Consider the following 25,364-nt stretch of genomic DNA (forward strand, 5'->3'; position numbering starts at 1 on the left):
ACCGTGGAGGCGGTTCTACTACACAGACTGGAAGATTTGGTAAAAACACGCTAAGTGTTTCCAGAATTTCAATTAGAATTCTGAAGAGGCCACTCGACGACACAGCAACTTTGCGCTTTGTTAAGTGGATAAATTGGGACTTCAACTTTAAGAAATCCACGGGCGTGGTATGTCTTGATGCTGAAAAGGTATTTGACTGCGTATGGCACGAGGGTCTTCCTAGGCAAACTACGCAAATTAGGTACCCCGTTAGCCCTCTACAGCATACGCGTCGTTTCTAGGCGGACGCCTTTCGAGTGAGAGTTGGGCTGCGCTGTCGCAATATCGTCTTCTGACGGCTGGGCGTTCCGCAAGGCCCTCGCCCGTACTCTTCGCGCTATACATGGGAGATATTCCGCCTCCCTGGGAACCCTCACACCAACGTTGCACTCTATGCCGAGGACACTGCAGTTTATGCGCGTCCTCTAAAAGCCCCTCATTATTACGACTACATTTGCCAACTAGTGTAGGCAATGGGGAGTAAACATTAGTGGAACGAAAAGCAAAGCAATCCTCATCAAAAAGATGATGAAAACGCAACCCCCGCCTCCAACCCTCGAAGGCCTTAAGATCCCATCCCAGTGGGCCCGCAGGCCAAATAGTTGAGTCATCATCAATAAGCGACTAACTTGGAGGCAACACGTAGGCTTCTTTATTACTAAGGTCACCGCAGCAATTCACGCACTATACCCGTTGCTGTGTGCTGAAAGCCTATGCCCCTGAGCAAAAAATGAACTGCGTCATTATAAAGTATGCATGCGCCTATTATGGCCTGCGCGTCTGTTGCTTGGTCATAGATAAACCGTTGAGGATTGCACCCCTCCAGATGCAGCTAAAGAAGCTCTGCAAATTGTGGCCGCGCACCTTATTTCGTGCGGAACGGTACGTTAGATGACGATCTGGGTTTGGAATGACTTAAAGTCTTTTTCGACATGCAACTTCATTTTCTTGAACGCGTTATTAGGCACTCAAACCACCAGAGGGTTCAGGAACTTTCGTAACGAACCCTTGAAAGGTTCACGCTCTCGAAGGCCCCGCGATGCGCTTTATGCTCACAATTACAGTTTTGTTATACCTTTAATACTTATGTAAAAAGTTTATTGTTAGGTGACATGCCGAAATTGAATATAGTTGAACCTAATAATATAAACTACTTGCGAGATTAAGCGGACTTTGCTCAAAATTACCGAGCTACTGCACAATTTTTTAATTAAAAAAAAATCTCACGTTCTTTTTGTTTTCGACTTCCTCCGCTGTTGGTGTTATTAGAGACGTCTGTCGAAAAGGATACTAAATGTAAATTTTTATTAATAGGCACTTTTTATTTAAATATTTTTATTTATTAATAAATAAACTTCAGGCGAATCTTAAACTACTTCAGTTTTTAAGCCTAAAAGACTTGCTCTCTTTACAATTTTTTTTTAAACATGCGTTTTGGAGTATTTTATTTTTGCAACTCTGAGGAGAACACTAGTTTTTTCAGTGATAGTTTTCGAGTTATAAAGTACCTATTACGAAGTTTGGAGCCTTGTTCTAAACCAAGATGTCAATCAATAATACGCCTTAAAGTTTTTGAATAAGATTTTCTATACAGTTTAGTATTATTTTAAATATTAAAATTTTTTCTCACTTAATTACGCTCTCCAGAGGTTCGTTGTTTTTCTCTCTTTCTCATTTATTTTAAATTCCTTGAAATTCCAAGACTGCAAAACCTTTACATACTTAAAATAAGTCATATTTTATATTTCAATAATTCAAACTTACCTCCATTTTTTATTTAAACGCTTTTCTGCCTTTATTTATTCTAGCTTCCAAAATTTAGTTTAGAAAGTTTAATAGTTTTGCAGCTTTTGCTCTACTAATACAATCCTCATAAGAAAGAAAGTTGTTTGGATATTTTTTCCTAAACGGTACGCTTATAAAACGAAATATGTTTTAAAGTGGGTATCTGGAATTGGAATTGTAGATCAAAGTATTGTTAAATTGTAGCCAGATTATGTGCCTTGTAAGCACTCGTTAATAACCTGGTTAGTTTTTAGGTTGTAATTGACTATTTTGTTTAAAGTTATGAAGGCTTCAGCTTTTTAACAGTTGTGGATGAAAATTTCATTATATATTTTTTTAGTAAGGAAAGAAGGTAAAATTGTTAAACTTCTAGAATCTCTAAAGATGCTTTATAGGGAACTAGCAATGTCTAAGATATTCTTTTTTAATTTTTTTAATGTTTAATGTAAATTACTTTAACAGCTAGAGTAAAAGGTGATCATTCGTTTCAAAAAGTCAAAAGCTTGCCACTTCTTCTTTAATGTAGTTGCGTAGGTTATAAGGCAAGCGAAACCATTGGTTAAGAAATTTCTAATTTTATTTAACATAAAAGTTAGGGCAAAAAATATTTACAAAAACTATAATTTTGTTGGTTAGCAGAATCCAAAAAAAGAGGATAAATAGAGTTTACTCCTAACTTGTCTTATTCTTTTTGTTAGAGCTTAGTGCGTTCCGGTTCGAGTCCACCTAAAGTAAAGTCTGTTGTTATATAAAAATTGAACATTTAAGAATAATGGATCAGGATTGAAAACATTGATTAGAAGCTAAAATATAAACTATTAAATAAGACAAGATATGTGTTAGGATTTGATTTCTTAATATTAATTTTCCCTATTCTAAAGGTAGCGCGGTGAAAAACTCAACACCTTTCAGAGCAATACTTATAAATTTTCAATAATTTTTTTTGTGATGTTTAGATATAAGTAGGTTACATATATTTAAGGTATTTTATTTAAATTTTTTGGAGGTCATCACTTTTAATTAAGTCATTTGAGTTTAAATAACTTACTGCTCTAAATTGTTAAAAAAATATTAGATTAATTAGTCCAATGGTATTTAATATTAACCTCTGACTTTACTATCTGGTTTTTTGTCACTATAAAGAAAACATTATTACTAAATAAAGCGAATTTTTCTGTTAAAAAATTTGTTAATAAAAAGTTAGTTATTTTTTCAGTTCTTTTTTTATAACCGCTTTACAAAAAAGGTGGTATTATTTATTGGAATCTTGTCTATGATTGAATGAGAAATCTATTAGTAGGGCCCGTTCTTTCAATACGTGTATTTATATTAAGAAAGAGTTCTCAGTTTATAATTACTACCATAATTAAACAACATCCATAATTATAACTTAAAACATTTTATCCGCTTATTTTGTATTTAAGAATAATTTTTTACAATAAAGCAAGTCGCATTCCTTTTATCTGCGTTTATTTGCTTGTGTCCTTACACGTGCGTTTCGTATTTTCCTGTACTCGTTCAAAAAGCTTAAGGGTTAAAACACCAGATAGTAAATTTTTAATATAGCAGCGTTATAAGGTTCATATGCCTTAACAGTTTGTATTATTTTGTTTTTCTTTCGTAGTTCAAAATTGAATGTAATCCTAAAATAAGTGAAAAGAAATTGTAAATAAATTATCTCTGGTAGAATTTTCTAGTAACTAAAAGGAAAACGACGTGAGTCATCTTCTAAAACTAATAAGTTCGTGGTACTTTAAGAAAAAGTCTAAATTGTTTAAAGACAGCTATGATATCCTGTTGGGAGTATATGCCAGTAGGCATTCATGCCATTTTTCCCTGAAGGAAAGTAGGTTAAACGGTAAAAGACTGATTATAATACAACAAAAAAAATCCTTTTATACACTTAAACGGAATGCTCCTAATCTTTGTGGTAACTCCGCAGGTTAATAGTTTTAAAGACGATCCAGGGCGATATAATTTTTTTATCTCTATCCATCATGATAGCTAACTGAATTTTGCAATCCACAAAACTTCTAAATTTAACACACATTCTCATTTTTGTCAATGAAGAGTTGAATGAGGTTAATGTATATTGACAGTACTTGATGCTGTAAGAAGCGGTTTTTGAGATGAAGAAGCGTAACTGCTGCTTACCCCCCTTAGACTTGTCTTTTTTTAAGATTTTTAAAAGAAAAATAAAAGCGCAGAAGATAACTAAAAAGCTAAGATGCTACTTTAAGATAATCTGCTACAACTGTTTTCCTCTATTATAGCCGCAAGCACAGCGTTATATTATCCATGAACCACTGCGAATATTAAAGGAGGAGAGTTGGTATATGTCCTTCTAGCTGTATGCTGATCAAGATTATTACTTCGCTAGTAATACGACAACGTGGTAGGAAGCTTCAGTTGACAGCGTTATCTAATTATAAAACTCTGCCCACGTGTTTTCTTATATAGATATAAAACTTAAATTGAGGGCAATAGCTTGAATGAATGAATGGAAATTGGATAACCTAAGGGAAGAAAACCGAAGTTTAAACCGCTTACGAAAAAGGGCCGCATCATAAGCAGGTTGAGACAATCCCTTTTATTAATTTTTATGGTTGGACATGGCGGTATTATTGGGATCTAATGGGGACCAGTACAACCTCATTTTAACACATTAAAAAGTTGCGAAACTTTAAAAAAAATTTGAATAGAATTCGACAGTTCTATTTAAATGCTGTGCAAGACTCTTAGAGTCATATAAAATTTATCAATCTTTTGTATTCCTTTAATATACAACTATATAACATTTTTCATCCTCCTAAAATATTAATTCGAGTTTTTAATAAAACTAAACATAATTAAACACTTTTCATTTCATAGTATACAGCTATAGCTATACAAATATTTCTATTAACACAGGAGAGCGGAGGTGCACATGCTTTTGGTTAAATATAGGTTTGGCAAGAGGATCAGTTTATTGGCGTTTTTAGTAGTCTAATTTGCTAATGGCACTTATAGAAAGTAATAAGAGAGAAAGTGGCGAATTTACTTGTCTAACTTGTAAGATTAAGTTTGACAATGTTGTTCATCAGCAGGAGCATTATCGAAGTGACTGGCATAGGTAATAAACTTGGAAAAAAAAAAATTTCTATATCTTTGCACGAAATTATTAGGTACAACTTAAAGCGCAAAATTGTAGGACTGAATTCCTTACCACTTGAAATATACAAAACAAAAATAAAAACTGAAGAAAGTCAAGCAGATAATAATGAGAAAGAATTGAAAGTCAAAAATTTTTGTTGCCTTTGTAGGTAATTTTACATGTTTCTTTCAATTAGAAAAATAAAAAATTACTTTTTAAAAGAAAGTTGTTTAAAAGCAAAAATACTTTTGTTGATCATCTTAAGTCTAGCAAGCACAAAGAAAAGGAACATTTTCTTTCTGTTAACAACGTAAATATAGATGAAGGTTTGGCTTCCTCTTAAATTCGTCTATTTAAATTTATTTTCAATTTATTATAGCTGATTTCCAAAGTGAAGTTTGGGAAGATATTAGCGATTTTGCATGGTCTTCTGAAATTTGTTTGTTTTGCAATTTCAAGAGTGAAACTATGGCTTTAAGTATAAAGCATATGGTAAAATCATATCTTTTCTGAGGCTCCCCATTATTATTTACTTTTTTGTTAAAATTTTTTACTTTTTTTTTTTAGACGGAGAAGCACAGTTTTTTCATTCCTGATTATGACTATATAATTGACGTGGAGGGCTTTATTAATTACCTTGGCGAGAAAATTTATAAAAACTTTACTTGCTTGAAGTGTAATGAAAAAGGTCGAACTTTTTTGAGTGCTGAAGCTGTACAGAAGCACATGCGCGATAAGGTTTATTACTTCTCTCTGGTTTTATAAAATTTAGTTTTTCTAATTTTTATATCCTTTTTTAGATTTTTTGCAAGTTTGCCTTGATTACTCTTTACATTTTATATTTATGGTCTAGATAGCTTCTTGTTTTCTTCTACGTATATATGTATATACTAAAAAATATTGGATTTTTATAAGCAAATTTTTTTTCTGAGTACTTTTATTTATTTTATTTATATATTGTTTCATATTTAAATTTCTGATTTATTTTTTTCAAAAATTTTTAGGTACTTTAGCTTTATAATTATTTTGCTACATATTCTAAAATATTGTTTTATATATTTTTAAGTTCACCATTAAGAAATCTAGTTTCTAACTAGATTTATTGTTACTCTTAACACGTTTGCTTTACTATTTTCTCTTGTATTTTGTGTTTTTTTAAATTTTTTGCATTTTTTAAGTAATCCACATATACTATCAGGGACACAACACTATCTCTTTTGAAAGAGAGGAAACTTTGGAATATAGCGATTACTATGACTACCGGCCTTCCTACCCCGACTACGATCCCGACAATCCTGTTTGTTTTTAATTTAGATTTATCGAACCCTTCATTTTTATTTTAATTGATTAAAAAGAGATAAACTTTATTAATTTATTAATGTTTATTTATATTTTAATGTACAATTTCTAATTTATTTTAGCACATTTTAAAGGTTAGTTCTTGTTATAAATACTGCTTTAAAAATTCAAGTTACTAGATTTTTATTTACGAGTGTTTTATGGTTACTAGTGCTTAAGTTAATTTTGTTTATATCTTTGGTAATATAATCATAAATTAAAGCGTATACACCTCTAAATAGTATTATAAATATATTTAGAGTATTATTTACTTTATTGTGAATATCGTTATTATTGCAATCAGTTATATATAACAGGTATTATAGTTTTTATCAGGCTTTTTTATTATTTTTTTTAATTATATACGAAGATTGACTATTTAAACATTTTATTAAAACAGTTATTTAAAAAGATTTTTATTCTTTTTATAATTGTGTTTTGTCATCTTGAGGAACATAACATGATCCCACAACTCGACTCGCCTCGAATAGACTTCGAGACGGCTGAGCTTGTGGCTCCGGACGGGACACGTGCAGCGCATAGGAGTCTGCTATATTATTATAAACGCTATTCTTTGCGAGATGGCTGTGTGGTTGTTACCACCAAGAAGGTCATTAGTTATGTTAATTTCTTTTTAAATTACTGCCTTTTAATAGTTATTGGCATTTAATTTATAACAGAGTTGCGAAGTTAATTCTTTTGCACCTCCCCAAAGTCGCTTCTTGCGAAACTCTCAACGCTATAAAGCCGAGCTTGATAAGAAGTGGTACACCCGACTCGGCTCGAAGACGAACAGCCTGCAGCGTCGTTACTTTCGGCCTCAAGTCATCTTCTGATCTGGAAGTGCCGTTTTCCCTTGGAAAAGTAATCTTCTAGCACATCTCAAAGAAACCGGCAATGCTAATTTATACGATTAACTTGACCTCTTAACAGTTTACCTGAAAGATTTTCTAACTAATTTTTTTTGGTAATAAACGTGACAAAATATAAATTTAAAGAAATAAGTAGAAAATATATAGCCCATCATTAAATTTAATCAAATTACAACACGCGCCCGTAAAGTATATTCCGATCATATCAACTTCTTAAGTTCAGCAAATAGAAAAGCAAAACATTAAAAAATTAAAGAAAAGTTGTTATAATAATCAATAATAGCTCTTCTATTATTGTAAACTGTTGTATCAGACTAAGCCGGAAGAGTGGTTTTGGATTCAGCAATTTTCATAGCCACGGAATTACTTAGTTCAGATTCCTTTTTCACTCTTTTGGTTTTTCTTTTTTTATCTGTTTATAATAAAAAAATATAATAAAATTAATTTTATAATATCCAATACATTTTATAAATATATAAAAGCACAATTATTAATAACTAACGGCTTCGAATAATCTAAAAATATTTTAAATTAAGCAAATCATTTTTGATTTAAAATAAATTCTAAAAAGTATTGACTATAACAAGCGAGTAAACACCTTTGCTTAAAAAGTTGCGCCATTCAGCGACTCTTGAATCTCTCTGGTCTTCCCAGTTTTTTTCAGCTTCCGCTTTTTTCCTTTTCAATTCCTTTTTCTCTTCCTCCTCCTTTTTTGCGCGGCCTAAATAAAAATTACAAACAATTAAACTATATAAGCTGCCTTTGCAAAGCGAAATGATAAAAAAAGGTTAATCTAAGTAAAAAATAAACTAATAACCTTCTTCTTCTGTCATCCTTCTCTCTAGTTGCCTTTTTCTCCACTGCACAAGTAAATATTAAAACGTACAAGGGCACTTGTATAAAATTAGTAAACAGTACCTCGATATCAGCCAAGATTTTATTAACTTGTTTTCTCAGTTCCAGCTCAAAAGCAGAAGTTTTTAAGTATGGATCTCCTGGCTAAAATAATCTACTAACTGTATTAACATTAATAATATAAAAAAAATTACTTTGAGTTTGCGCTGGTGAATAATCATCGCCTTTGCATCGTTAACGGTAGCCTTTAACACATTTTTACGGCCTTTAAGATTAATGAAAAAGGTGTATATATTAAATAATTATTTGGAAGAGGAAACCTTCCTCTTCTATCTCTTTTTTAGCCGTTGCTAGAAGTTGAAAGGCAATTTTAGCTTGGGGATGCTTGCAGCGATCAGGATGAACTAGAAGAGAACGTTTGCGATATTGTTTGTTTATTTCCTAAAAATAATAATAAATCAGTAAGTAGAGATTAAAGGTATATAATACATTGTTAAATTGCTTACTTCTGTAGAGGCATCAATATCAACTCCAAGCTGTTCCCAAGGATTTAATTTAAAAGCTTTTAAAATACGTTCGACCTCTAGAGCCGCTTCTGTTTCCGAGAACTAGAAGATGTTAGATATGAAGTACTTTAAAAGCGTAAAAAGTCAATTTTAAACATAACTTAGAGACTAACAATAGAAGAATTTATTAGACAAGTAAACACACAGCTAATAAAACATTTATATGAATTAAGTTTAAAGAGGATACGAACTTCTCGAATGGTCTGCGCGACATCTAAATTGTTATCTTCCATTATACTCATCCATGTAATAGCGTCGAAAGTAAAAATAAACTTTTTAAGTGCGTAGTATAACAAAAACAAAATACATCCTAGAGGAGAGGGATGAGGCCCTGTCAATGTGGCTTCAGCTGTTTCGGTAAGGGCTGGTAATTTCTTGGCGTGGTAAAAAAGCTAACTAGCAAGTAGTCAAATAATATGCTTCTCCCTTTTTTCCTTCCGCAAATAATATTGCATTAACGCAGAGCTATGCGTGAAGAGGACACTTTAAAAGTGTGTTCCTAAATCTATTGCGATCTCGATATTTTAACATCGATGAGTTGGGCATGCAAGTCATCAGGCCCCCACGTGTGTCTTAAGTACACATGAAGAGATAAACAACAAAGGACGCGATAAAGATTTACATCCATTTTCGCAAATACATATATTTAAAAGGGACAGATAGGGACGCCTCCTTATGCAAGATTATCAGATGGTAAAAAAGTGACACTTTTGTCGATTCAGTATATGTCATCTGTCCTTTCACGTACTACTGAAGACCTTCTTAAATCGAGCTTTTTATGTCGCCGGCGAGCCTCTCTTTCTGGCTGCAACAAACAGTAGTCTAGAAATCGTTCACTTATTCTTAAGGACATCACCAGGTGCGGTGCAATTTATTATCATTTGACTTGGGGACCCCACGCTTGTTATAATGACTTCGAAGACACGACGGCTGGAAACCTCTTACCAGCTGTTGGCACCCTTCATGTGCTAATAAAAAAAAGCGGACTTAGACGTTCGCGATTGTCGAACGGGTACCTTATAACGGATTAACCTTTTATAGGTTACTGGTTACTATGTTTACCACTTGTCGCCTAGGCTCAATTCGTGATTTTCCAGAAAAAAACAAAATCTATTTTAAGCATAGGGTTTTGCCCGTTAAAAGGTTAATCGCACCCAACTATGGGGGCGTTCTCTTTTGGAGTTGCGGTTAATTTCGACAGCGATTATTAAAAAGTTTAGGTTTAGACGCCGGCGGAGGCACCCTCCCATGGAATCAGCTCGTCTGTCCTACATGTCTTTACTTTTAAGATAGCGACTGCCGTTTTTCTCCGATTTTGAGAGAGCATTAAATGGATTTTGGAAGGAGAGCTTGTTTCACTAGCTGCGAGCCCAGGTGCTTCTCATGTCCTTCACGAATTGCGCAATTTTTACTTTAACCTCCGCGTCTTTCGCAAATGTTAGGATTGGATACCTTTATAAATGATTTCTGCCCCCTTAGGATAAGCGTCCACTTTTTGACGTGGTGGAAAAGCTAACAGCGATTATACGCTGTCATTTTCAGAACACTAGTAGCGGGGGCCTCTCTTCTCCTGCCTTCACTTTTCGCACTCTATGTGAGCAACCTGTCAAGGTTAATAACAATTTACTAGTCGTTGATGTTGACCATGCAAGCGCCTTGCAGTGCTTTGCCGAAAAACGCCGTCAGTAGATAACGTAAAGAACTAGTATTTTTTAATACGTATAAGTGCACTATAATATAATTTGTAAAAGTAAGTAACCAACTTCTAAACTTTGAAGAAGAGAATAGCAGCAGTGTATCAAACCCAAAATTGAGTTTGTGCGTCAATTTTTTAAACCTCTAGGCTACGACGGCAACTCCTTCCCGTGGAGAACCTGTCACAACGCGCAGCAGTTTGTTTCTTGGTTTTTGAAAAAAGCAATCTACTGAACCGTAAGCTTGGGTAACATTTGGCCACCGTCTTGCACTGTAAGCGGGAAGTACATTCTTCTAATTTCTTTATACTTATTTCTAGTTAATTCTTTAAAAATAATAAATTATAGAATTCGGAGTTGCGCTGTAATTATTCCTAAGTAGCAAATATAATATGTTAAGCAAACACCTCTTTGTTATCTTTACATCTACAGGCTTTAGTTTCATAACGAATTTTGGCATCTAAGCGAATGCATCGCGTTAATTAAACTAATAGCCCTCAAGTAGGTAAACTATGACCTGATTTGGAAGGCGCCAGGACTTCAATCACCGATCGGGTTTATAGGAAGCCTCTCACCAGGTGGGAAAAGATTATTTTTTTTAGTTATTTTCTTTTTAATAAAGAGCCACTTTACTTTTTTTTTCATGACTGTTCTGCTTTAGCTCACACTTGTTCTTTATTCGTTCTAATAATCTCCGTTTTTTTTTATAGTCATGAATTTGCTTTTTTTTATTTTTAAACTTCTAGTTTTATTACGCTAATTCGGTTAGTTTTCTTCTCTTTTTTACCTTCACAGAACGTCCTATCCTTTCCTATCCTTTCCTTGGGTTTACTGCAGACTTCAGTCACTATTAAATTACTCCACTTCTCTCCATCATTAGTTCATTCAATGTTTAATTAAATTTCTCTTTTAAATAATATTGATGTACTTCCCTATATTTTTACTTGTTTCTTAACTTAGGCATTGGTATTACTGAACTTTCCACCATTAAGTCCCCAGCGATACTAACTTGTAGTTAAAAATATCATAACCACAATTCCCAAGTAGGGCATTCTAACCTTGGGCCCTAATCTAAACCCTTATTCTTTATTAAGACCAACATAAATTTTTAAAATTAAGAAAAAGTTTGATAAGCTTAACTCTATTATTTACTAAAAGTGTTTGAGGTTAAAAACTCGCTAACAGCCCGGACATATATATTCTGTTTAACTTTTTAATACATAAAATAAAGGACTCTGTTCTTTTCCAAGCTATAAAATAGCGCTTTTTTTACAATATTATAGGAACTACCTACTCGATAGTTATATATAAAGACAAGACTAACTACTGAAGAAAAGGGAAAGAGAAAAGCAAGGCTCGTTAGTTGTTATCGAAACCTCCTTTGATTTTTGGGGCTCATTAATGGGGGCGTTTTTTAATAACAAAATAAGCGTGTCTACCCGAATGGTATTTGGTTCGATTCATTGTTATGTAAAATGTCGACCAAGTAGTTAGTTACACAAGAAATTTAAAAAACTTTTAGCTTGATAGATGATAATTAAAATTCGATCGTATGCATCAAAATAATTGTTGTTCTTTCTATCAATTAGTTTGTCTACAGTTCTCTATATTTTTAAAATTTTTATATACTTAAAAAATATAAATTTTTTTCAAAATTTGTTTAATAAATAGCGACTAAGTATCCATGAAAGAATTAACTTCGGAAGAGTGGTTTAGTTGTATTGAACAAAAAAATCTTATCCGGGTTCGGCAGCTGGCAGTTCACATTCGTGAAGCGAAGAAAAAAAGTAGTTACTACTGATCTGATTGGTTTTTAAGTGTAAAGGACAAGGCACATTTTGTATTATGTTATAATGCTTTTCTTTTTCTTTTTTAGATAAACTAAGAAAGGATAAAAAAAAGAAAAATATAGTAACAGAATTTGGACATTACAACGAGCAAGGCGATGCCGCCATACATATGGCCATTCGCTTGGGATATCTAGTGCTTTTTACCTTTTATATATTTCTACGCTGCTAATAAGAAATTAGATTGTTATTGTTTTATATATATAACTTTAAGGACATTGTAGCACTTTTATTGGTAAATGGGGCTAATATCGAACAAAGAAACTCTAGCCATCACACCCCTTTGATGGTCGCGCTCCTCGAGTTACAACTGACTATCGCTACGTTTCTTATTCAAAGGGTTTTTTAACATCTACTTAGAATTTTGTGTTAGTGTAAGTTAATACTGTCTTCCAGGGTGCTAATCCTTTTCTCTCTGACGGTGATGGTTACTCCATCTTGCATCTTGCTGTAAAAACAGCCAACAAGGATATTGTAAAATCTGCATTAAGTTAACTTTCACCAAATTTATAGATTTTTGATTTTAAAATACTTTTATAATATATTTTAACAGTAATATGATGATAACTACACTATTTCATAATTTATTATGCTTGTAATGATGTTAATTTGTTAGCGTGGGAGATGACCTTAAATGCTAAAGACGTTCAAAACCGCACACCTCTTCATCATGCTTGTTATTAATTTAGTTTTATTTATTAACTTGTTCTGGAAATTAAAAAATTTATAACTATTTTTAACTAGCCTTAAGTGGAAATTTTGAGATTGTAAAGATGCTGGTTGAGGCTGGTGTTAACATATTAGAAAAGGTAAACTTATAAGCTCTTTCTTAATACTATTATTTGCCTTTTTGGTTTTTTTTTCCGGTTTTATTAACTTTATTTTATTTGCGATTTTTTACTTAATGTAAGGTAAGAAATTATTATATACCTTTTTATTATTTCTATAAGCCTCTCTGTCTATAGTGAATATTGCATATACTTTATTACTTAAATTATCTTTTCTTGAAAAATAAATTCATATAGGATCTCTGTGGAAGTAAAGCTTTGCATTTGGCAAGTAATAAAGAAGTGAAAGTAAATTATCAATTCCTTTTTAATTTTTAAGTTTAAGTTTAACTTTTTTTAGGAATATCTGGAAGAAAAAGAAAAGGAACTTAAAGAAAGTTTACCTTTTCTATGCATTTATATACAATACTATTTATCCTGTTATTGTTTTACCAGAAAGAACTTCTTTCAGTGAAGAGACCAGCGCTGATGAGCCGGAAGTTCAGCAAGTAAAACTTTTGCAAATTATTTAAGTTTTATTTTCAACTTATTTAGTACTCCTTTAAAAGTGCTTTAGCTTAATCGTAACTACTTATAAATATAATTTATTACTAATTTTAATTAATTTATTTGTAAAGCGTTATTAACATTGTCCCTTTGTGATTAGGAATCTGCCAAGATCTACGACTCTTCCAAAATTACGGTTGGCCATCCCAATCTTGAGAGCGACAATTACTATGCTATTTTGGGCGTTGATGAAACTTTTGATTCTGGAAGCCTTAAGAAAGTTATTCATTGTTATTTTTTGGTTTAATCCTATTCCTTCATTCTCTGTATCTACTCTGTTAGGCTTTTTTTAAACTTGCCATCCACTACCATCCCGACAAGAATCCCGATGCCGATCAAAATATTTTTAAAAAGATCCATGAAGCGTACACGATTCTTAGTGATTCAGTCCTTCGCGAGGCATACAATCGTCACGGTCTTGCGGGGTAAAGTTTTTTTTGTTAAGCTTCGGCTTGCCGTCTGCTAAGCAACTTAAAACTTCCTCTAGCCTTGAGGAAGTCAAGGCGCGTCGACAGAATGTGCAGCCCGCTTGGAGCAAAGAGGAGCTCTACGATTTTATGGAGGAAAGAATGAAGGGTTTTGAGTCAGCCAACAGGAAGTTTGTAATTCTCCGTCTTCTGTTTTTCTAGCTGGCCTATTGGCTTACGGGGGCGTGTAGAGTTACATTGATGAAGTCTTGGAGAAGATCAACGCGCTTTCTGGCCTCACACAGTCCGGCGAGACCGCAGAGGAGGAGGAGGAGGAGGACAACTACTACCACCAATTCTTTGACACATCCCTCGACGAAGCGTCGCACCCTCAGCAGCACAGAAGCAGGTTTAATCAATGCTTTACTAAATGCTTAATAAATTCCTTTTCTTATTAGTAAATATTTATTGCTTTTTATTAGTATACCGAGCAAAACGTCGAGTGTCTCTGAGAAGACAAAGGAGGATCAACTACCTTCTAAAAACGCTCTTGATCTCTTTAAAGACTTTGACGATAATTTTGATCTGTAGAGACATAAAAGTCTGTTTATTCCTTATTATTCTCTAATTTTTTTTAAGTTTTTTAATACAACTTGTACGTCTGCTTGTACGCACTAATATGCCGTTAAGTTTTTTATAGAATAAAGTAAGTTTCATTATAAGCAATGACTAGCCGTTGACCGCTGGTTTGTAGGATCGTTGCAAGTTTACACTTTGTTGCCTTTACTTCCATCGTTACAACTGCATAGAGTGACAGTTCTTCATAAGGCCTTATAAAAATTGAATTATACTGGACTTCTTTATTTTAATTTTTAACCTGTTGAAAACGAGCGTTAGGGTCTTTAACAACATATAGGAAACTATTACTCTAAAATAAAAAGAAGTTGTTTTTTCATTCAATTATATATTGAATAAGATTGCAACGTTTAAAGTTAGGTCTAAAGTTATTAGACTTGCTTACCTTCTACATGTGAGCGATATACAACTAAAATTATTAATATTAAAGTGATATGTTAAAACGAATAACTGAACAATTAGCTGAAAGCAAATTTAGTAAAAAAAAAATTAGTCAAATTATGTTAAATAACAGTTCTTGTACCAATGAGTTATAAATTTTGAAAGGTATTTTTATCTTGCTCAAGCCTTTCTGTACACCCCCTTACATAAAGGATTACAAAGTGATTGAGAAAAATCTACTAAATTTTGTGTGCAGCTAAAAAGGAGAAACCGTTTTTTACGCATGATTTTTATTTAACTCTTGTTCAGTTACTACCTCTGCCAGCGTATTATAGTACACGTGCTTATTGTCAGATTTTCCTAATTCATTTTTTTGGTTATAACTCCTGTTCATGTTTCCTGAGGATAGCTGTTTCTTTTTTTGTTATATGTGGTTTTTATGGGGATCAACCTACGCGTATGATAATAATAAATTTTTTTCAGTCAGTAAGTAGGGACATGAACACAATATTACTTGCATACTAAGCTTCGTTTAAGAGGGTTCAGAACTTAAGTTTTAACCACCTCTTTAATGGTAGAGCATAGATCACTACGAGAGGTGTCCTCCCGAAGGAGTAGGTTAAAATGAAATCAAACATTTTTCAGGTTTGTATCCTTGCTTGTTTTGCATGGTAGTACTGCATTAGTGCGCTTTTATTGGAGGCAATACACATGTATATTAATCCTAATTATTCAATAAAGTTGTAAGTTTTTTCTTTACATTTGCTGGTCTCTTTTCCTTGTTCTTATATAAATGTCGTTAGACGGTTTTTAGAGTCTGCATGCCGTCAGTCGCTAAGGTCAAACTATTATATTTTAACAGGTTAACATATCAATTTTTTTTAAACAAACGTAGTGTTAAAAGCTTCAATAATGCTCAGAAGATGGCCACCAACGAACGACGGTTTTAGGCTTTCTGGAGGCCTCCAAGAATTATTCCTATTCTGGCGTTCTTTTTTTTTTAAGCACTGCCACTCTAGGGCCGGTCTTCTTGAGACCTTTTAGCCCCTTAATCTGAATTCTATCTTCTGCAGGGGATTGGAGCACGGTGACCCACCAGTTTATGCTCTTTAGAGTGTTATAAAAACTGCACATAAGGGCTGAAAAAGTGGTAAATATCTGACCCGGACTCCCGCCATTCGGCCTAGTGTGGTCAAAGTCGCTAAAAATAACCACCGGGAGAGGTGGTTAGGCACAGGCCCAAGACCACCTGGAGACGCCGGCCAGCACCACTGCCAGCCAGGCCTCCCCGGTTATGCTCCTCGCCAGATAGGAGACACCCTTTGAGGCTTTCTTGTTTAACCATATATATATAATACAGTTCATAAGTTCCCGGCCTAAGGATGTGAGAACAAATCTTTTATTATTTTTCAATAATTTCCTCGCTTTTCAACACCCTTATTATATCGGTAAATTAACTTTTTTAAACCTCCCATAAATATAGTCTGTATTTTTGTCTTTAATAATGTGCATAAACGGCTCATTTTCTTAACTATCTTTGTTAAATCTCCTCCCCATAAATCCAATTTCAGTTTTGCAAGAAGTAAATAGTCGCTGGGGGCCAAGCCTGGATTTTTAAGTGCATGGTTCAGTTTAATAAAGCCACGCTCACGAACTGCAGCTTTAGCAAGAGCACTGTGGTGCAGAGACTCACATCTCGACTAAGTATTCCAAGCTGTTTTCCCTTGTTGACAACAAGCAGTTATGTAATCAACTTGCGTAGTACATCCCATTTACGGTGGTGTTCCTCTCTTTAGAATCCACCATCAGACCATAACTTTTTTTGTGGATAAAAATCTTGCTTTTTTTGGTGGTTTTACTCCTACGACGCCACTTCATTGATTCTCTTCTCGATTAAGGATCATAATAAAGAACCATGACTTCGTCTCCAGTAACTAATGAACTCAATTACATCATTCTCATTATCGTGACAAGCTTTAAAAAATTCGCGACAGCAATACACTCGTTTATGTTTTTGAAGTGGAGTGAGTAGTTTGGGCACCCAATCTGCGCTTACCTTTCTCATTAAAAATGGTTGCGAAGAATTAGAATAACCGTCGTTTTCGAAATATTGGGGTAGATTCTGTCAGTTCTTTGGTATTAAAACGGCGATCACCTAGTACCACTTTTTCTTGGCCGCTTCTGCTGGACGATCTCGACGTGGAACATTTTCGACAGAATCTTCCTAAACGGAAAAGTTTTAACCATTCTTTTACTGTGGAATGATGGCGAAGAATTACTATAAACGTTATCCAAACATTGCTTAATTTCTGTAACGCCCTCTTTAGTGATAAACTTTATCACTGATCTTACTTCAAGCCAAACAATTAGAAAAAATTTTAAACACGACGCCACTTAGTGGACCTTTACTTTGTCGTTTGAACAGATAAACGATTGAAATTTGTTTCACAAGCTATTGAGATATAGTATTTACAAAAATCCTTTCATTTTTTTAAAATAGGGGAAGAATTTATGGACCATACTATCAAAAGGACCAAATACTAGCTTCAGGGCAGAGTTGAACATAATGAGAGATTTTAACTAAAAGCAAGCAAGGAGCTGGTGAATATGTATAGTATTAAACAATACTATTGTTCCTCGATGCACCTGCTGCAAGTCACTCTTTATAATTAGCAAGTTATTAAAAAAATTTAGGTGAAATTAGTATCTGTTCTTAATGACAAGTTTTGACGGAGGGATCCATAATAAGAGAAAGCGAGCTAATTACTTCAAGCTAAGTACTTTACGCTAAAGTAAAACTAGGTACTACCACAGCGCCCACTATTTTGACGTTAATAAGATCTTATGAAAGTGAACCGAGTCAGTTAAATTTCCTTTAATATTTAAGACACTAAAGAAGCCAACCAAGGAAACTATACGAGGACCTAGTCAGTGAGCATAAAAACGCCAGTCCAAAAAACAATTTTTTTAGTAGTCATTATCATAGAAATCCCTATTTTATTATCTAACTAAAGGGACAGCTCCAAAGTCTGTAAGTAGGTCATTACACAGATACTAGAAAGGTACAATAATTGTTTAAAGTGCTACGAAAATTTGGTAAACCCCCATGCGACTGTCTTAACTGCCTTTTGTTAAGATATTACTAGCACCAACAACTTTTAGCTTCCGTGTTTGAACTTAAATTATCTTTAAATAGTGTTCTTTACCAGTATATATAAGTATATCGCGCCGCTCCCTCAATGGATTTGAATAGGAGAAAATACCACTAATCTTCGACTACATATACTCACAGCTTGAGAGAAGTAGATATAAAATATGTATATATATTCTGCATCCAGCTCTTACTATAGCTCTAAAATAAAGGAGCGACAGGCGGACGGCGATACCCTGCGCTCTTCAGGTGCTCGTGGCAGTTTGCTTCCTTAACGGTCCTTGTATGTGCTGGGTTTAACGTTCGTAGAAGGACACGCATCGATAAAAGGTATTATGTGTTTTTAACTGGAAATTATGACTTTCTCAAAGGGCTGTGGAAAGGTAAAAATTTCTAGCCAGGACTCCACAAAATTAATTAAGTGCGACGAAAACCGCTATAATCCTTCAACCTGGTAGTATCCATTTATGAGTGAAATTTTCTCATAGCTTTTTGCTAAAAGTCAGAGCTCCCAAGTTGTCAGCTTTTCAGTAGAGAGAGTGCCCTATTCACCACATTTATTTATTTACAATTGCCATTTAATACAGTTAGTTCCCTAACGTTGAAATGCCTTGAGCTTTTAATGTAAAATTACTAAATTCACTTATAAAGTTCAAAAGTCTCATGACCGTTAAGAAACCTCAAATTTAACTTTATAAAATAAGCTCTTCTAGAGTGAACTAGAACTTAGCTGTTCGGTGCTAAAGGTTAAGAAGTTAAGTTTAGCAAGCTATCTTAAACCCTGTTTTACCATTAAAATGCTTCTAACCTATACTGCTTATTCTTTGAATTCCCCAACCAATGAAGCCAAAGCCCTTTTTCAATCAGTTTGCTTGAATTATAAAGTTTGAATACTTACCAAATTAATTTGGTAAGAGAACTTTACGCAGCAACAACTTTTTCGTGGATAAAACCTTCAATATAAAGGTAATAGGCCCCGTTTTATTTACTATAAGAAAGCGTAGACTGAGTTTAATACGGAAACTTGACCTTACAAACTGCACACCTGGTTTTCTTTTAAATGGCTATGCGATGTGCTTAAATTTATCCATATAACTCCCTGTGCCATTTTACTGTCAAATATTGCTTTAAAAAAAGAGGGCTTACACTTAATTATTACAGCTATAAAAGTGAACTACACCGACAGGTATCAACCCGCGGCATGGGTTTAATGACTCAATGCTCTAACCACTGAGCTATGATTAAAACTCACATTACTCAATAACGAATTACGTATACAGCTTGCGCAAGCGACTTCCCCTAAACGGTATCAACCAGAAAGCACAGTTAGATAAAACTGCATTTATTTGACTATAAGCTGTCAACGACTAGCTTCTGTGAGAACCTACGAGTGAAGATTGACCGACTGGGTCACATAAAATGCGAAGAATAAGAAAATGAAATTAAAAAATGCGGACCGCTTCTAGTAGTCTTTTAAGCGACTGTGTAGAGTTAACATTCGTAGAGCGAGGTATCTTTTGCTGCGTGGAAGCGCGCTTATGCCTTTAAAAGGTGGTTAGCATCGAGAATTATCCACGTGTGTTGAAGCCCCCATGTTCCGAACGAACCTTCCAATATTATGTCCTTGGGGAAGGACTCAGTATATTTTTGCGTAGTCCGGCGTCCGGAGGCTGAACAGTTTTTTGTGGCCTCGGTAGCTCCATGTGGTTTTTTACTTCCTTCTTCCTTAGCTTTTTATATATCCTGCCGTCCTGTTTTGGTCATGATTGCGTAATAACTTTATTTTTACCACGAAATAAAAAATATATAACCAATTTTTTACCTATTAATTTTTTTTAAGACTTTCTGGGATGCGTGGTTATTCGCCTCTTGGACATCATGATAAGCAGGACGATCGCAAAAGGAGATACCTTAGTCGTTCTCCATCTAGGTAGGAAATCGAATTAGAACTTTTCTTCAGGCTGATAAAATAACTTGGAAGCCATTTTCTTGGATTTATTATTTTCTTTTTTGAAAACCCCCCGCAATAAACCCCACCATCTTTTTTATTTTAATTATCTTTATACTATAATTTAACTAAAGGTTAAAATGGAATAAAAAAATTACTTTTTTAGAAGCAAGAATATGTGAAATAAATTAAATTATACAATGTATAGTAGTTAGTTACGTAAGTTCTTTTTGTTTTCCTGGTGGTAATAATCAGGTAATTATTGGCTATTTAACCTTCTTATATTATTAAGTCTTTTAGACGAGTGTTATAATTTTTTATATTATGAACTTTGGCTTTAAAATTACGTTTAATTAATTGGTTAACAACGCGTTTAATTTAGAAGATCCCGATCGAGGGAAAGAAAAACTATAAAAGCACGCTCTCGATCCGTGTCGCGCTCCTGTACACGTTCACGAAGCCGTAGCCCAGTTAAACACAGAGAAAGGTTTCTTTTATATTATATTGTATATAGAAAGGTAAGCGTAATAAATAATATTGTCGTGCTTCCAGACACAAGTACTCACCTTACAGACAAAGTAAAAAGGTAAAAGCCGAGTACGATCCCTTTGGGCGCACTCTTCGTGACTCCAGACGCAAGGATAAAAATGAAAAGGACTATCCCCTTACTTATTCTAGTTACTACGATCACGATGTCTATGGTGATTCGAGACATAAGACTTATAGCCGAAGGGAAAGTTTCGAGGATGAGAGGGATCCCGATCTTCGTTATCGTAGTTTAGGTTATGATAGAGGCTACGGTCGCCATTATAAACATTATCGGTCGAGCGACTTTTGGTATAATGATGCTTACCACCGAGAGGACTTTGAGAATGCCAGACGATACACTGATTTGCACAAAGAGCGACGACCTTCTGGCAGTTTTTTAGATTATGATTATGACGGGGAATTTTACGATGGGAACTCCACAGATGTGCACGCTGGTGGGGGGAGTATGATGACCTTCCAGCAGTTTATTGGAACCCTTAATAACGATGTAGAAGAATCTGCGGCTGCTAAGCGATACACCGAGTATAAAAACAACTTTGCGAAATCGGCTATACTTGAATTTTACGAGGAGCATGCAGAGCAGGATTGGTTAGTCTTCTGCAGAAGCAGCTTTCATGCTGCTCACTTATGTTATGATATTTACTGAAGGTTTAAAGACAAATACGATCCCGAGCAAATTGAGAAGGCCAATGCGGAACTCTCAGCTATGGTTAGTTTTCGCCTTCAGGCACTCCGGGAATTCTTAACCGACGCCTGCGATTTTGAGGAGGATGTGTTAAGTTTAGATAGCCTGAACACCCTCAACGTATTAAAATTCTTGTCAAAAGGTAAATATATAGGATATTTATTTATTTGTACGTTTGTGCTAATATATATGCAGTGAGGAATAGAACTAACGAATTGCTTGAAATCGATGTTCGACTCAAACGCGGGGAAACTATAGAAACCATTCAGCAGTCCATTGAACGCTCGAAGTGCAACCGCGAGGGAAATGCAGTCACATCTGAAGTGAATGTGGTGGAGGAAAGTAGAGAAGAGTCTCATGATACTGTAAAGGAATTAGGAGAAACAGAGGAAGTTCGAGAAGCGGGAGAGGAAGAGGAAAATTCTCAAGGAAAGCCCTCAAAGAAGAAGGGCAACGGAAAGGAATTCTATAACAACGATTTTATTATGAAGCTGTACAACATTCACGAACCCATCGGATTCATAAAGCCCGTTCCTCCCGTTATATCGCCCCATCAAATTCGCGCATGTCTTCTTGAGAACAATATCCCGTTCATCGACTTGTCCTTTTCGGCTCCCCTACCGATTCGCAAGTTTTACCGCATGGTCTGGGTGACGTTCGACTCCACCGTTTCCCACGAGGAAAAGTCTATTCTAGAGGCCTGCAACAGAGTTAACAATCTCGCCATTCCTTTTCCCACTGAAAACTCTGGCAAAAGCCCTGAAGAGGGCAGCAATGCTCTGGAGACTCATTACTTTTTCCTACGCTGCACAATTAACCGCAGGAACAGACTGAACAGGATACGGACTTACTCTCAGCCGGACCTGGAACGTAGTAGGAAAGATCTGAAGCAGCTCTGTTCTCTTTGTGAGCACTTTAACGACTCAAGACAAGTGGATGCAGCAGTTTACAATGGGCTACTGCGCCAGGGACCCGCCGATGAAAACTCTTTGACCGACGTATTAAAGGTTAACAAGATCAAAGATGTAGCCTCCATCAGGTGGATTTAACTTTAACCACCTAACAACAGGCTGTTGACCGTTTGGTTATCTATCTTCGCGCGGTCCACTGTTATTGTTACTTTTCAGGATATGTATGCGACAGCGTGGAAGAGCTGCGCCACCAGTGCGGGGATGTACACGTGAGGCTCTCAGGCAGTCCTGGGCATTATCAGTACCGCACCGGTGCAGAGGATGTCTTAGTTTATATTTATTGCCTCGTCTTATTTGTATGACTGCAGACTGGGAGAAAATAGCGGATGAGGCTTTTGCAAGAATCATGAAACCTAAATTGAGTGTAGAGGAGGCCACGCCTTTGGGTTACAAGGACTGCGAAGAAGAGGAAAAGAACTTCCTAGACTCAAAAATAATGAAGCTGGAAAAAGAAAAATTCAAATGCGCCATTTGTGGAAAATGCTTTAAAGGCTACGAGTATGTGGAGAGGCACATCCCCTATCGGCACAGTTCGGATCTTATCGAGCATCGAAACAAGGTGGGCTGTGCTTTGACTTCGCCTTTCTGTTTTTTACCGTTTTTGCATCAGACTCTGCGCTTCAATAATTTCGTACTGGATCCTTGCCGTCCCTCTAACGTTTTTGCCCCCAAGTACTACTCTGTTTACCCATACGCCCCCTTCATTGCGGGCATGGGCAGTGTGGCGCCACCAGTCAGCTTCTATCCACCATACAGCCCCTTTATGGTTCAGTCCTATGCAGGGCCCTATGGGCGCCTCAAGCAGTACTCAGGACCCGCTTTGGCTGGAGCCCTGCATTACCCCTCGCCTTACTATCCACACCCGGCGAATCGGTTTCAAAGGCCCGTATTCAGCGCCGTTCCCTTTAGTCGAAATCCTTATCGTGGTGGTAAGTACGTCGCCCTGGCGGCCATTTTGTGGGATGCTCGACTGCTAACTGGGTTTCTCAGGCTACCACGGGAGAGAGGCGCATTATGACGCATATGGACAACGAGCCTTTTCCAACCGCCATCGACATGTACGCCTGCCTCCACCAGGGTTCTAGAATCTCATTTTTTTTTGCTTTTTACATATACATCGTTGTAAGAGTTTTTTTTCTATACTGTAGCGTAGTAGAGGATCCCCGCCAGCAAAATATAAAGCGCTATGTTGACTTGGACGCGCCCGTGTCCGATGACGTCGTTGACTACCGCGGGGTTATTAACCAGCCCGAAGAGTAGAATGCTTATGTTACTGGTTGCTTGTAGACTACATCATCGCTGGGCGCACGTAAAAGTCGCCCTTTATTTCAGAAGTTATATATATACTGCATTCGTTAGTTACTTATAATAAAGTTATTATAGAAACTATTAAGTTCTAGTTTTTTAAAATGAGAGAAGCCCGCTAAGATAAGGCAGTAGCTCTGATTTCTGGTATACTGCACTGAATTTGTGTTTGACGAAATCTTGCATCCCTTCGGTGCAAATGCCAAGAGAGTTTAAGTTTGCGACAACCTATAAAAAATTGTTTAACGTAGATCGTTATGTAGTCACGCAATGAGATTCCACCATTAAAACCCCATACAGCGCTCTTAAGTTGCTGGGATTCATTTCCAGTGCCTTAAGAAAGTATTTCTTGGCCAATATAAGCTTTTCCTCAGCTTTTCCGGTATATTCATTGGTTCTTGTCTGGGCGTAGAGGATCTAACAGAGCACGCATGCTTCTTTCTTAGTATAAAGCGCAAGCAAGCGGCACACGGAGCCCACCTCTCCGTAGTAAACGAAGTAGCCATCGTAATAAGGGGCTCCGGCGATGACTTCCTCAAGGCAAAAGGCCGCAAAGTCGAATCTGAGCTGCTGGATATACAGCTGGGCTAATTGCAGCCAGGCCTCGTAGTCCGTCTGGTAAGTATCCAGGTATTCAACCAGTCCTTGAGAAGAAAATATCTAGGCAGAGCGCGCTGTGTTAACACGTGTTAGCACCTTCGACTGCTTTGCAGTTATTGCCTTGTGCTTTATAAATAGCTATTTTTCTTTTTAAAGCTCGCTTATACATAAGAAAAAGGTTTTCAAATACTAACATTAATAAAAGGTATTTTTAATTGTACCTCGTTAGATTCATCATCTTTTAATACTTGATCGTAAAGTTGAATAGCTTCTTCATATTCTCCGAACATCTCAAACTTAAAACCCTTTAATATTAGAACCCTCGAGGAATTGGAAAATTTTTTGTTTAACTCCTCCCAGCAAATCTATATAATTTTAACGTTATACTATGAATAAACTAATAAAAATCAACAATAATCTAATGTTAAAGTATAAATAGAACAACGAACAAACTTAAATCTATTTGTTTATATAATAAAAAACTTTCAATAAAAGTTGAGGCAATTACGGAATACCTTGATAAGTCGTTGATGATTGCAATCAATCGCGGCAATATAAACGTATTCGTAAATTAGCCAAACTAAAAACAGAAAAAACAATATAAAGAAAATTTTCTAAATGTCTTACTACCTTTATTGCCAAAACATTTTGGTATGTTGAGTAAAAGGGGCTCCGCAAGTTCACAGACTTCCTCACTACGTCTAATGTTAAGGCGCATCCATTCGAGTAACAACCGACTGCTCTCTTTCATTGATTTTATCGCAGGCATACTAAATTATCTGCATATGTAATTAACCTATGAGAATGAATGAATGAAAAATGGGCAGTACCAAAGTAAACATTTTTATAAACAAACTTTAGGTCAACGGTAAAGAAGAGCGCAGGCAGACCGCAGGGGTAACGTGGTTGCTAAGTCTGCTAAACCTTGTTTAACCCTTCATTAGTGTGCAAAAAAATAGTGGCACCATTACTGTTATGGGATATGAGAACCCCCCCCCCCCAACTAAAATAAGAAAAATAATAGTTTCTTTATTTTTCAATAATTATCTCTGCCTTTTATAAATAAATTTTCTACCTGTATCAGGGAATAGGGACTTTTACTTTAAAGCTAAAACACTAAATATTTTACACACCGACGTTCTTTCAATTAACAGATTTTTTCCCGTATAAAGAGCGCCCACTGGATTTTAAAAATCGTACAAAATATTTATGTACAGTTTTAAGAAATCTAACTCTATTATATAACAACAGAAATACTAAAAAAGTAT

General features: G+C 35.4%; 5 protein-coding genes across 6 annotated transcripts; 3 read left to right on the forward strand and 2 right to left on the reverse strand.

Moving 5' to 3' along the window:
- The first annotated feature begins 769 nt into the window (after positions 1–769).
- LOC135145982 (cytoplasmic 60S subunit biogenesis factor ZNF622-like) lies at positions 770–7,215 on the forward strand. The gene is made up of 7 exons (XM_064078109.1): positions 770–921; positions 5,195–5,283; positions 5,337–5,449; positions 5,525–5,695; positions 6,156–6,254; positions 6,747–6,905; positions 6,976–7,215. The coding sequence occupies exons 1-7, from the start codon at positions 770–772 to the stop codon at positions 7,129–7,131; spliced, it is 939 nt and encodes a 312-aa protein (XP_063934179.1). The 3' UTR covers positions 7,132–7,215.
- A 127-nt stretch (positions 7,216–7,342) lies between these two features.
- On the reverse strand, positions 7,343–8,909 carry LOC135146019 (uncharacterized). The gene is made up of 8 exons (XM_064078171.1): positions 8,780–8,909; positions 8,529–8,630; positions 8,343–8,463; positions 8,217–8,287; positions 8,086–8,166; positions 7,985–8,027; positions 7,766–7,888; positions 7,343–7,579 (listed from the first exon to the last, which is right to left on the reverse strand). Exons 1-8 carry the CDS (start codon positions 8,828–8,830, stop codon positions 7,482–7,484), a joined length of 690 nt encoding a protein of 229 aa, XP_063934241.1. The 5' UTR covers positions 8,831–8,909; the 3' UTR covers positions 7,343–7,481.
- Positions 8,910–11,747: 2,838 nt separating this feature from the next.
- LOC135145999 (ankyrin-3-like) lies at positions 11,748–14,472 on the forward strand. The gene is made up of 15 exons (XM_064078135.1): positions 11,748–11,832; positions 11,954–12,069; positions 12,159–12,265; positions 12,344–12,469; positions 12,526–12,619; positions 12,746–12,805; positions 12,874–12,938; positions 13,155–13,205; positions 13,258–13,294; positions 13,353–13,405; positions 13,564–13,683; positions 13,746–13,888; positions 13,951–14,065; positions 14,122–14,279; positions 14,353–14,472. Exons 2-15 carry the CDS (start codon positions 11,967–11,969, stop codon positions 14,459–14,461), a joined length of 1,341 nt encoding a protein of 446 aa, XP_063934205.1. The 5' UTR covers positions 11,748–11,832; positions 11,954–11,966; the 3' UTR covers positions 14,462–14,472.
- A 5,247-nt stretch (positions 14,473–19,719) lies between these two features.
- Positions 19,720–23,577, forward strand: LOC135146015 (serrate RNA effector molecule homolog). Its single transcript, XM_064078168.1, has 11 exons — positions 19,720–19,731; positions 19,879–19,968; positions 20,369–20,473; positions 20,539–21,123; positions 21,184–21,362; positions 21,416–22,227; positions 22,290–22,443; positions 22,500–22,750; positions 22,802–23,120; positions 23,182–23,269; positions 23,340–23,577. Exons 2-11 carry the CDS (start codon positions 19,889–19,891, stop codon positions 23,449–23,451), a joined length of 2,685 nt encoding a protein of 894 aa, XP_063934238.1. The 5' UTR covers positions 19,720–19,731; positions 19,879–19,888; the 3' UTR covers positions 23,452–23,577.
- A 3-nt stretch (positions 23,578–23,580) lies between these two features.
- Positions 23,581–24,982, reverse strand: LOC135146016 (ER membrane protein complex subunit 2-like). 2 transcript variants are annotated; one of them, XM_064078169.1, is made up of 8 exons: positions 24,953–24,982; positions 24,727–24,892; positions 24,612–24,676; positions 24,318–24,461; positions 24,193–24,256; positions 23,977–24,140; positions 23,779–23,913; positions 23,581–23,724 (listed from the first exon to the last, which is right to left on the reverse strand). In XM_064078169.1, exons 2-8 carry the CDS (start codon positions 24,863–24,865, stop codon positions 23,596–23,598), a joined length of 840 nt encoding a protein of 279 aa, XP_063934239.1. In that variant the 5' UTR covers positions 24,866–24,892; positions 24,953–24,982; the 3' UTR covers positions 23,581–23,595. The 2 variants fall into 2 exon arrangements, with proteins under 2 accessions (XP_063934239.1, XP_063934240.1); XM_064078170.1 differs by having other exon boundaries at positions 24,727–24,875; positions 24,953–24,970.
- Between the last annotated feature and the right edge of the window lie 382 nt (positions 24,983–25,364).

The sequence above is a fragment of the Zophobas morio genome, unplaced genomic scaffold (assembly GCF_036711695.1).
Source record: "Zophobas morio isolate AGI-343-1 ecotype UQ-CSIRO unplaced genomic scaffold, CSIRO_AGI_Zmor_V1 ptg000205l, whole genome shotgun sequence".
NCBI classification, from domain to species: Eukaryota; Metazoa; Arthropoda; class Insecta; order Coleoptera; family Tenebrionidae; genus Zophobas; species Zophobas morio.